Source organism: Solanum stenotomum, chromosome 5 (genome assembly GCF_019186545.1).
Source record: "Solanum stenotomum isolate F172 chromosome 5, ASM1918654v1, whole genome shotgun sequence".
NCBI classification, from domain to species: Eukaryota; Viridiplantae; Streptophyta; class Magnoliopsida; order Solanales; family Solanaceae; genus Solanum; species Solanum stenotomum.
In genome coordinates this window covers 52264745-52277096 of record NC_064286.1, presented here as the reverse complement: position 1 = coordinate 52277096, position 12352 = coordinate 52264745, and the positions used below count along the sequence as shown (strand labels likewise).

The 12352-nt window shown below is 33.5% G+C and overlaps 2 protein-coding genes across 2 annotated transcripts; both read left to right on the top strand.

Moving 5' to 3' along the window:
* Nucleotides 1–464: 464 nt before the first annotated feature.
* Nucleotides 465–5841, top strand: LOC125864656 (uncharacterized). The gene is made up of 7 exons (XM_049544682.1): nt 465–843; nt 2631–2727; nt 2833–2948; nt 3794–3838; nt 4087–4112; nt 4453–4588; nt 5719–5841. Exons 1-7 carry the CDS (start codon nt 480–482, stop codon nt 5829–5831), a joined length of 897 nt encoding a protein of 298 aa, XP_049400639.1. The 5' UTR covers nt 465–479; the 3' UTR covers nt 5832–5841.
* Nucleotides 5842–10805: 4964 nt separating this feature from the next.
* LOC125865615 (auxin-induced protein 15A-like) lies at nt 10806–11813 on the top strand. Its single transcript, XM_049545818.1, has one exon. It carries the CDS (start codon nt 10823–10825, stop codon nt 11192–11194), a length of 372 nt encoding a protein of 123 aa, XP_049401775.1. The 5' UTR covers nt 10806–10822; the 3' UTR covers nt 11195–11813.
* Nucleotides 11814–12352: the final 539 nt, after the last annotated feature.

Here is a 12352-nt window from a genome sequence, read left to right as displayed (position 1 = left end):
GTCCCTCATTTTGGTTTCCATGTTGATGAGGTAGTTGGAAAATTGGTCTCGTGTGGTAACACGAGACTTAACTTAACTCCAAAAGATAGTTCATGAGAAAAGAATTATCCAAATCTGTACGTGAGTCCATTTCTCAACCAATGTAGGATTCTAATCGACTCTAACATCCCTCTTCACCTCAGGTCCAACTGAAGTGTGCACCAAAAGTTCGAACAGAAGAAACTTGACTTTCATATCATATAAAAATATAATACCCGATCCTTATAACTTATTTAAGACAATTGACACACAGACAAATATGATCCTTCTTCGCATTCAAATATTTCATCCCAAAATACTACAGTATCTAATTTGCTAATATTATTATCAATTTTAATATATATTTGTTTTTCTAACCAAACATCAAAAATTATTTTGAAAAAAAAGAAGAAGAAAACTATAGTGACCGATATCGGCACTATAGCCCATTATCCCCAAACATGATATCGGCATTTCGAAATACTCTTTTCTCTCATTACTTGTTAAACCCTAAACCCTTCTTCCCACTCATTCTCATTTCTACCCAAAATTTCTCCATTCCCAATTCCACCTTTGTCTCTTCGACTTCTTCACTCTGCAAAGCTCGTTCTCACTCTACATTTCTCTCTACTCTAATGGCGGGTGGTGATTTCCTCAATCCTTCGTCGGACAAACTGGAGAAACAGTTTGAAGACTTCCGCCATCATTTGGAGGAATCGGGGAATATCCGGGAACGGATACGAGCTGTCGCGACGGAGATAGATTCAGTTACTCGGCTCATTTATGCTAGCCTTCTTCTCGTTCATCAGTCTCGCCCTGTTGCTGGTATTTCAAAAAATCAAAATTAGTACTTTATTTTATGCGTCTTTGTAATGTTAGATGTAATTTTAGCTCTGAATAACCTTCACAGTTTCAGAATTTCTATTTCTTTATATTATTCACATCTTATTACAGTATGTTTGTAGGTTGAGTTTTGAAGTGTTTGTGCTGCATTTTATTTGCTTTAAGATTAGTTGTGCCTATGTATGGATAAGATGCTTTTAGTTTGAGTATATTTGTAGCATGGACATCAGGAGCAAGTGAAGATTAAAATATTTATCTGAAAGTGTGTAAATGTCTTAGGAATTGTCTATTTTCACACTGATTGAGTGATGTTGTTGGTGAGCTGAGGGCATGAGGCACTTCACATTTGAAAGAATGCAAATCTCACACAATTTTAAAAATTCTGAACTCAAATCATTTGAAAGAGCTAAGATAAAATGTAATGAAATTAATTACTTCTATGATTACCTGCTTAGTAGCATGGCCATATATAGTTTGCAAAAATGTTAGCTTTTGGTTTCAGAATTTCCTCCATGCAAGTTCATACTTGAATAATAAGATAAATCAAATTCTTTGAACCATTGGTTTTTCATCTGCAGTATCATCTCTATTAGTTAACGAAGCCGAATTTTCTTTTAAAAGATAACCGTAATGTGACTTTCGAGAGAAGAGGAAAAACAGCAACATAAACTAAGAAACACAAGTTGGTGGGAATTGCCGGAAGAAACACGGGAAGGGTGACTGAGCTTTGAGGACACTGATGGGGAAGGGAAAAGGCGAGGATAAAGGGTGATGCAAAAGAGAAGGTCATTCTTTGACTTACTTAAATAAGAGGGAGAATATGTCATTATGCCATAACTATGATCCAAGCGCACATAATCACCCCAAAAAAGAAGGAAAAAGGCTATCAAATGCGAGATTGCTCTTATCCTCATTCTTAGTTATCCAACTAACTATGAGTCTATGACCCCTAGAGCTGTACAGGGAATAAAAAGACCCTAAACTCTAAAGCAGTACAGAACATCCATTCTTAAGATTGTAGGAATTAGAACTGAATCGATGAAAGGAAATGGTATTTCTCTTTACTTAGCATGCATAAAGACAATCAATATATGATATAGGTAAGTGCTTATAACAATCTTCATACAGGTTTCATCATAAATTGTATCAGTAGTGAACAATTCAAAATATTACTTTCCCTGACTCATTGGGAATCAAACTGTATGGGAGTTCATAGAGATATAAATGATAGTTTCTTTAAAAAGAAAAAGTTCAAACTAGTAAGAATAAGAGAAAAAGTATCTTCCCTGGCCCCCCAGGGCTTTAGTCTAGTGGTAAGAGATCCCATGATGTGTGGGTTAGGTCCACATAATAGGCTTGAACCTGACTATGGACAAAATGTTTGGTATTTAAATGGAGAAGGATACAGCAGAGGGTGCATTAATCATCGAGTTTCAAATTGTGCAACATTGGCTCTCGGAGATTACTCGGTTATTAAAAAACGAAAAAAAAGCACCTGCACTGTGATAGTCTATAATCTGCATCCACTCAAATCACTAACCAAGAGCTCTACTCTTCAAAAATTTCTGTTAATAACTTCCAAAAATACAATTGACGATAATTGCATTAGCTGATATATCGGGGAGATTTTACTAGGACATGGAAAGGAAGTTCAGAAAAGAAATGTCTAGACAACTTTTCTAGTTTTCTTGCAGTTGTTATTATTAGCTTAGATTTTCTTTTGACATGTGACATAGTGTAATATTGTTCTGTTCTCTATACTGCAATAGAGGTTATCGAGAAGGCTAAGTCTCAGATTGGAGTGCTGAAGGAACTTTACAGTCGGCTTTCAGAAATTGTACATGAATGCCCTGGTCAGTATTACCGGTGAGTATACTTGGAACCATTACCCTTTTTACTTGATTTGTCAATATTAGATTATTTCATTGTTTCCTTTCAGCCCTTGTAATTGTGCATTTTTTTGTGGATTAGGTATCATGGTGATTGGAAGAGTGAAACCCAAACCGTGGTCTCATTGCTTGCTTTTATGCATTGGTTAGAAACAGGGACTCTTGTTCTGCACATTGAAGTTGAAGAGAAACTTGGGTGTAAGTTTTTCTCTGTTTATTATATTTCCTTTTCCCAAGAAGTCCTTGGATATTTTCTAGGGCAAAAGGTGTTTGGTATTTTTTAGTATAACATAATTATTTAATACTCTACACTAGTCACATCGGGTGCAGGCCTGCAGCATTTTGTTTTTCTTGTGATGTTTAGCTGTTCTCCTCATATTTGGAGTGCCAATCTTTCATTTGAATTGCCAATATTGTTTCTTTGTACCCCATGGCGCTCGAAGGGAACTTCATTTTTCTCAATATCTTTCCCTATCTTATAATTTACTTTCTTAACCAATTTAATGTGAATTCAAATGATATATCTTTGAACATTTAGAGTTAAATAGTGAATGTTTGACAAGGAAATTTCAAATTATCGTTGGAAGCAGGGATGATCAAATGCTTACTCACCCTTGCTGTAGTGCCTGGTGATGCCTCTCTTTGCACCTTCTACAGTTCTTGGATAGTTATCACCTTTCTTTATGGGGATTGATTCAGAACTTCTATATTTGAATTCTCTGACAGCAAATGCTAATGAGGGAGCCTCTTCTCAAAAAAAATAAAATGCTAATGAGGGAGTGTCAACCTCTTAAAAGCAAAAGCCAATTGAAAACTGAAAGCAAAAATAATCTCTTAAAATGGCTGTTTCTGCAGAAAAATTCTTCCTTGCCTGTTGATGTGAATAGGCTCTTAGATATTCAAACTGAAAATCATGTTGATTTGTTTTTTTTTAAAAAAAAACATCATGTTTATTTCTATCAGTTTTGATCTCTGTGTTTAACTTTTGGTTGGATTAGAGAATATTTTAAGTTTTTAACTTTTCATACTTGTCTACTTTGTAGTGACACCAACAGAATTTGGACTTGATGTTGATGACTATCTTATTGGTGAGTGTCTCTAGTTTTCCAGAAATATGTGGTATAAAACTTGCTCTTTTTCTTTTTTGATGGGTAAACTTCTTGTTATTCTATTGGAAATGTTTCAAGGATAATTAAAGAGTAGGAGATTATTTGGTTCTGTTGGTTTGAGGCTCTAGTCTACCACTAGTTTAAGGAATTCATTATGCATATGCAGCCATTGTTGTATTGTTTGATTCAATTTTTTTGGAGGTGCTAATACTTTTTTTTTCTGGTAGGTATTTGTTTCATGTCCAATGAGTTGGTAAGCACAAAAACTAGAACCCAGAATATATTTGATTTTCTGTTTTATATGACTGACTAAATCTTGGTAGCTCTGTCATGGTTTTGACTCGAAGCTCCGCTTGTGTGAAAATTAATGTATAGAGGAATATGCCTGAGGTTGTCTTCAGTTCTTTCTTCTCATGTGGTAATCCATGAATTTAAAGCATTTCTGGAAGTTGGTTTTGGCTAGCTGTGAATATGTCATAATGCTATTGATATGCAAAATTTTCAAGCAATGGATTCTTAGCCAAACTAATTAGAAAGAGCTATTGATAATATCTGTTATTGGATTGATGAATCATGTGGTAATGGTGTTGCAGCCTAGATATGTGGTGAACCAAGTGACAGCTGGGGATTATGACTGTCCACGGAAGGTTTTGAAGTTCTTGACAGATCTTCATGCAGCATTTCGCATGCTAAATCTCAGAAATGATTTCTTGCGCAAAAAGTTTGATGGTGAGCTTGCAATTCCATATAAATTAGATTGTCCTTCTCCTTGATTTATAGATAAGATCCTTATAAATTGCATATTTAGATCACTAAGATTTCAAAGTATCTTCAGTTAAAATTTGCTCTTGTAACGTGTGAAATGAAACACGAAGCAGCATATTATTAAATCTGAAACAATAAAATCTCGTCTTGTTTGAGCAACAACATGTGTACGCAAACCTTAACCCCCCCACCCCCACCTTGGACGTAGAGAAGCTGTTTTCGATACATCCTCAGCTCGATGTAGGGTAACTTTGTGGTTTAAATCAAAACTGGAGGACTTGACGAGAGAGAATTAAAATATAAGTACTGCCGGTCTGAAGAAGAAAAAGAATATCAGACAAATTGTCCAACCTGCATAAATTGTGTATATTTTTTTACCAACCATAGAAAGAGGTAAAATAAATGCATTAGTTTCCAAAACCAGTCAGTCTAACTTTTCCAGCTTGAGCAATAAACTAATTTTCATTTGGACATAAGGTGAATTTTTTACTGTTTCACTAAAGAGGGTAATTAGTAAATAGCATTGAAGCTAGACCGATCATCTTCACCTCCCAAAAAAGTATCTTCCACAATAAAGCAGTGCNAAACTAATTTTCATATGGACATAAGGTGAATTTTTGACTGTTTCACTAAAGAGGGTAATTAGTAAATAGCATTGAAGCTAGACCGATCATCTTCACCTCCCAAAAAAGTATCTTCCACAATAAAGCAGTGCGTGAATGCATGTTAGAACTAGGCCTGATCAATCCAGAATTTTAGGTTGCTGCCCTTGATCATATGACAGAATGTGCATTATTCCTTTTTCTTTTCCTGGCTGAAGGACCACTGAATTCTCCCACCTTTCTTCGACTCTATGTAAGGCAAGAAGCTACCTAATATACACATTAACCCTTTATCTCTAAGAAGAGTGCATTCATTCTCTATGCAAGTAATCATAACTTGTATTTTTCCTTTTTGCTCTGGGTTTCCCTTTAGATTAAATGTTCTTGGATTTGTGATTTTGAATCAAAATGGGTTCTTGGTTTTAGTGCTTCTTCTATTTGACTTTCTGAATCATGTTTTTCTATGAAGTTGAAATCTGTTGTTTTGTGCAGGAATGAAATATGACCTGAGGAAAGTTGAAGAAGTATTTTATGATGTAAAAATCAGAGGCTTGGCTGCTAATGGAGACTCAGCTGGAGAAAAACAGGCACAAGGACAGTCTTGAATATCTATCTGAGCACTGACATTTAAAATAGTATTTTGTCTTTGCTTTTGTGTATGTTCAAGGATGGGGAGTAGCTCTGGTCCAGTTTTAGTTTCTCATGTTATGCCACAATGCAGGTTTTGCTGATACTGTCAATGAAACAGGCAAGAGTTGAACTCTATGCTATTCCTTTTGCCAATGTGATAATTGTAAATTTCATCCCCAAAAAAAGATTTTTTAATCTTTTGTCAAAATTATAATATTGTGGAGGAAAATAGTTTAGTTTTGGAAGATATTGTGGGTTGGGTGCCAGATAAGAAAATACACGTGCAATGCAAGTGTACAGAGTCTGTCTAATCAAATCATTGCTAGAAGTTAGCCCTCTTTGCAATATAATGTTGTGTTCTCCTCCCCGTGGGCTTTTGGTGGTAGGTCCCTAACTTCATGTGCTCTACATCCCTACTTAATCAATGTTTCAATCCAAACCCCCCACCCCCCCTTTCCCCCCAAGGTGATTTACAAGAATGACTTGGATGTGGGTGGTTTTACAAGAATGACTTGGATGTAGGTGGTTTTGAACTTTTTTCCGTTGGTTTTCTGTCGGGTGTCTGGTAATCACATAGGAGCCTGGTTAAATTCGAATTCGCATTAGGATGGTCTACATTGGGGGGTAAAGCATTCTGTAACAAAGGAGACTCTATATTTGGAGAGATTTGAATTTGAGACCTCTGATTATGAATGAATGAGTACTTACTTCTGGTGGGTGATCTTGAACATTTGATCTTGCTTGTCATTTGACCTTGAAGGTTTGTGCATGAAATAAACGGGGTTTAAACGTTCAAGACCATTCATTTTCTAGGTCATTTGATGTAGTTTACTGCCCCCACACCCCCTTAAACACATACAACTCTGAATGCACCTGCAGACTACTCAACTGTTCCAAACTTTCTGTTGGGAGTTAAATTTTGAGTTTCTTCAAGTGCTACTGGATGTCAGTTAGTAGTAATTATGAAAAGTAAGGTAAGAGTTTCTAATTGTCAGATCTCACCATTTAGTCTTTAGTCCAATAATATGTCATGTGATAAGGAGGTCATGATTTGAGCCGTGGAAACAACCTTATGTAAAAATGCAAGATAAGGTTGCGTACAATATACCGTTATGGCTTAATCATTTCTTAAATCCCATGCATAGTAAGACTCTGTAAGAGCTTAATGCACCAGACTGCTCTTTTTACATGTGGTCGTCCTACTTCAACTTATATATAAAGAAAATAGTGAAGTTTTGGAAAGAAAAATAAACAAGTTTTCAGCTAAGGAGATTTTTTTTTTCCCCAAAAGAACATTATGGAATAGTCTAGAAAATAATTGTTTGGGGATACAATACATGGAATTTCGAAGAAACTTCCTTAATGTAACAGCCAAGGTTTCCTTGATTAAGACATCACATTTTTGTGATATGTTGCAAGAAAATTATGCCTGTAGGTAGCAAGACAGACACCATGATAATATTAATCATTTCATTATTTTTGTAATACATGACCAATATTCTTTCCTTGATACTCTCTCCGTTTATTTTTATTTTTATTTATCATGTTATGTTTTTCAAAAGTCAATTTGACTAATTTTTAAGTTAATTAGATTACATTAATTTGATATTTTAAACAAAAAATTTAGATATTCAGAAACTATACAAAAATACTATAAATTGCAATTTTATTTGCATATCAATTTGATGAAAATATCTATCATAAAATGTTAATCAAAGTTTTTATTATTTGACTTTAAAAAAAAAATATGACAATTAAAAGTAGACAGAGATAGTATAATGCTTTCTCAAGCTCTCCTTTGTCATTCTTTTTTGGGAAATGTAATATCTCATATTTTATGTACTTAAACTTGTCTTTCTAAAATCAACTTTTCTACCTCCACGAGGTAGGGGTACAGTTTGCAAGTGGCATAGTCACATATAACTCAAGGTAGCCAGTTAGATACAGATACCCTTCGTCAAAAACTTATATTATGTATATAGAAAATTGTATGAAGTATATATAAGTCAAAAATTATTTTTTCATACATATATATATTAAATCTTAGACATCCTTAATGAAATTTCTGATTTCGTCATTGCAATTTGCATACTCTACCCTTCTTTTATCACACTTATGAAATTTCACTCGATATATCGTATCATTTTCAATATGTCTAAAACATAAGTCATGAATCATGATAATTAGATGTTGATTGAGAAAAAGAAGAAGAAAGAAAGCTAGTAAACTCCATTTTGTTGCGATATTAAGGAATACTATTATTATTGAAAAAACATTCAAATACAACAAGCTTTTGAAGCCCATCCTTTCTACCCACACTCTTTTCTTTTTTCTTTTTTAAGTGATATTTTTAAAAAAATAAATTAGACTATAATGACTGTCAACAAAATTTGTTTTTTTTTTAAAAAACAGAAGCAGGAAGCTGCAGGTACATCCACTAATGAAGTGCTTTTTGCCTTTGGATAAATGCAAAAATACTGCAGCCTTACATTACCAGAAGAAGTTCCCCAATATTCACACTAACCAAGAAAATAAAGTCCTAAATTATGCATATACTAAGCCTTTGATCGTATAAATATTGAAAACTTGGTACTCCCTTTGTCACTTAAAAAAAAATCATATTATTATAAATTTTATAATGATCTTTGATCGTATAAATATTTAAGAATTGTTTTAGACTATAAATTGTAAAAGTTTTTTTTTTCTTCTAAAATATCGTATCAAATCAAATGGTACTACGAAAAATAAAACGGAAGGAGTATATATATATATATATATNCGTAAAATAAAACGGAAGGAGTATATATATATATTTTAAAAGAAGTGTTAGAAAAAGTGAGGTGCCTTTACCACTGTACGGCAGAAGGCACTTTGAGTGCATAATGGGTTGTTCTATGCAAAATTAAAGATGAAAGGATAAACACACTAGCATAAAAATATGTACATGCTAAATAAAAAATTACTTAGTGTAGAAACTTAAAAGGTCAAATGATAATTATAAGATTGGTTCAATCTTTTATCTTTTCAACATGGAATTTGCTAATGTCACCACCACTCAGCTAATTATAATCTAGTGCTCTAATTAACTGGATGATAATTATTAATCAACTAATAATCCTTCCAATACAATTAGCCTTGTTATCGACACCACAACAAAAACACATTTTAGCGGCAATAATTATATACATTAACAAAGAGTGTTAAAGTCTTCAGTGGCATTAGTAAATTGCTATTGTATCCAATGTCGCTAAAGGCTTCAGGGACATATATATATATATATATATATATAAAGAGTGTTAATTGCCGCTAAAAGTACATATTTAGTGACAATTAAGTTATTATCGTTAATTAATTTAAACCTTCAATCTACTGGTTAATGATAAAGATGTCCAATCACTTCAGGCTATTAAAAATATTCCTAATACCTTATGTATGGAATGGAATATCAGTGCCAAACGAGAGCTCTGAGCTCCTTATAAATCTTGGACAAACTTTCTCTCTTTGAGCTAGTTTTTGGAAGTGTGAATTAGACTCGAAACCTAATTTTGCAGGATCTCAAAACCATGCCTAATCCGACGATGTGAGGACCCGAAGGAGTTACTCACCAGACCAATTGAAGGGGGTCAAGGATACCTCCGGTCCAAGTCAATTGCAAGGGTTGATAAGAGTATGTGGCGTGAGGGATGGAGGTGGTGATGAACTGATGGAATACAATATTGAACGAGAATTCTAAACTTGTTATGAGGATTGACCAATCGTCTTCCTTTAACCTAACTTTTTCGATGTGAATGAGTTAAATTCAAGAGCTAATTTGCTAATAACTTACTTTCTTTAATCAATTTATAATATAAAATTTCATTCACAAATTATAATATTACCGACATTTTTTTCTAGTCAACTTTTTTTTAAAAATCAAGGTGAAACTATAGAGGAACATGACTCAATTCTAGATTTCAAGCCCCCACTTCCCACTCCTCTAATTATTATTTTTAATTACTTATGAGTTGTGACAATAATTATATAAGTGGGAGATGGGCTATGCACTTTTCCCAAGAAACTTATCTCATGGTTTCATCTTTCATATCTTATCAACTTTGTTTTCCCATCTGTGGGGTCTAAAATTAAATTTTCAGCACATCACTAATAATAATAAAAAAAAAATTAGCCTATCAGAAATAAAGATGAAAAAAAAATCTAGTGCAATTTTTTGATAATTTACAAAATGCACATTATTCTTTATTCATAAAATGCCTGTTCGTACATTATCGTATCTAGAAGTACATGACTACGTACTGTTAAAGAACCACCTTGACCTAGGGTTAGGGGTGGTTTGGTCAACTTACTAATTATTCTCGAGAAGCGAAAAATAACAATTATTCTGAAATAAATATAATATTAAATTGAGTTTAAAGAATAACATGTTTCTTTAATGACATGCAAAATAGCAAATATGACAAGTAAAATGAATTGAGAATGAATATAAGGTGAATACTAATACATGAAAATGTTATGTCATGATTACTTACTTTAAGTTATCTTCTTCTTTTTTTGTCTTTAAATACTTTAATCACTATATTGTTAATAGACATACATATCATCAAAAGATTGCATATAGTTATGCAGAGATTAAATATTTTTCTCGTACAACTAACTAGACAATGTAAACTTATAATGAAGATATTTATTTATTGATATTTTACCATTCTCAAACAAACATCGTAATATTGATCTATGCGTTATTTTATGATGAAATTATTTTTTCCCAACCCCTCATAATATCAATCACACATGCTTTGCCTCTCTCTCAATTACTCAACAGTATGTTGACCTTTAGTGATCCCAAAAAGATTGGCTCTTGTATATATAAAATATATATACACACACACACATATCTCACTTCCATACAAACACCATTCTCTCCCCTTCTTCTATACTCTCTTTACAAAAAAAAGTATATATTATCAAAATGATGGATGGAAAATTTGTCAAGGCATGCCAAAAAATGGGCACCAAAGTGATAACTTGTGCAACAAATTGTGACAAATGTTGTATGTGGACAAAGTGGCCATTTGTGCAAGAAGATAATAATATCCCTAGAGATGTCCCAAAGGGTCACTTGGTGGTGTATGTAGGAAAATACCAAAAGAGGTTTGTAATCAAAATTAGTTTGCTCAAGCATCCACTATTCAAAGCATTGTTAGATCAAGCACAAGAAGATTTTTATGATTACAATCATGTTGAGTCAAAATTATGGATCCCTTGTGATGAAAACATATTTGTAAGTGTTATAAGATGTGCCACATCTCCAAAAAATAGACGTATCTCTATATGTTTTTGATGTTGAAATCATATATATAGCCTGTGATTAAATTTCATTAATTCATGATGTTCAACTCATAGATAGAATGTTGACATTTTTAAGTCTATTATATCATCATATCGTATGTATACACCTCCAAAAGCTAGCTCGAAGGGAGGAGGATTGTCTAAGCCTTATAAGATCCCAGAATGCCATTCATTTACTAATGTGGGACATTTCATTCATCGCCCCTCGTGTCTGGATCCGAATATTCTCTATCAAAGATTTCACTGTCTGGTCCAGTACGTGCACATTCATGGACCGGGGATGTTTCCACCCACACAACTATTCGATTTCCTAGGGGGCCACATTGAGCAAGGTTATGATACTATATAAAATTAGGTCCTGGGTATAACGCATACCCCAAAAGCTTAGCTCAAATGGAGAAAGATTGCTCAAGCCTTATCACGAGTCAAGGATTCCATTCATTCACTGATGTAGGACATTCCATTCATCAAGTCACTCAGTGGCGTATGTGAAATTTTGTGAAGTAATATCAGTGTATTATCACAAATGTTAACTTGTATGTGTTAAATCTATATATGTCGTTGCATCTTGTGCAAATTGATGCTTATTTTGTGTTAATTCAAGCATTATGGACGGCTCAATAAATTTGATTGGCTAAAACCAAATTTTAATTAGTATAAATTATAGCAACCACTTATTATAAGTACTAAATAACATCTTATCCCTTCTAGTTTTCTATTTACCAAAAATCCCTTAAAAATGATGTTTGCGGGATACATATCGTTGTGCACAGGATACATTAGATTTGATACATTCCACATAGCGAGATACATAGCGTTGTGCACGGGATACATTAGGTTTGATACATTTCACTTAGCGGGATACACAGCGTTGTGCACGGGATACATAGCGTTTGATACATTCCACATAGCGGGATACATAGCGTTGTGCACGGGATACATGCGAGATACATAGGTAAATAAGGGATTTTTGAAAATTTTGAAATAAGTAGGGATAAATGGATATTAAGGTAAGTAAAGGAGTGTAGTTAAGTAATTATTTGTCCTTTTAATTAAGCCTTAAATTCTTTCTTGTAAGGCTTAAGCCTTCATATATTTGAAGCCTAAATTTCTTGTCTTGTGGGATTATATAATTAAGTATATTGTTTTT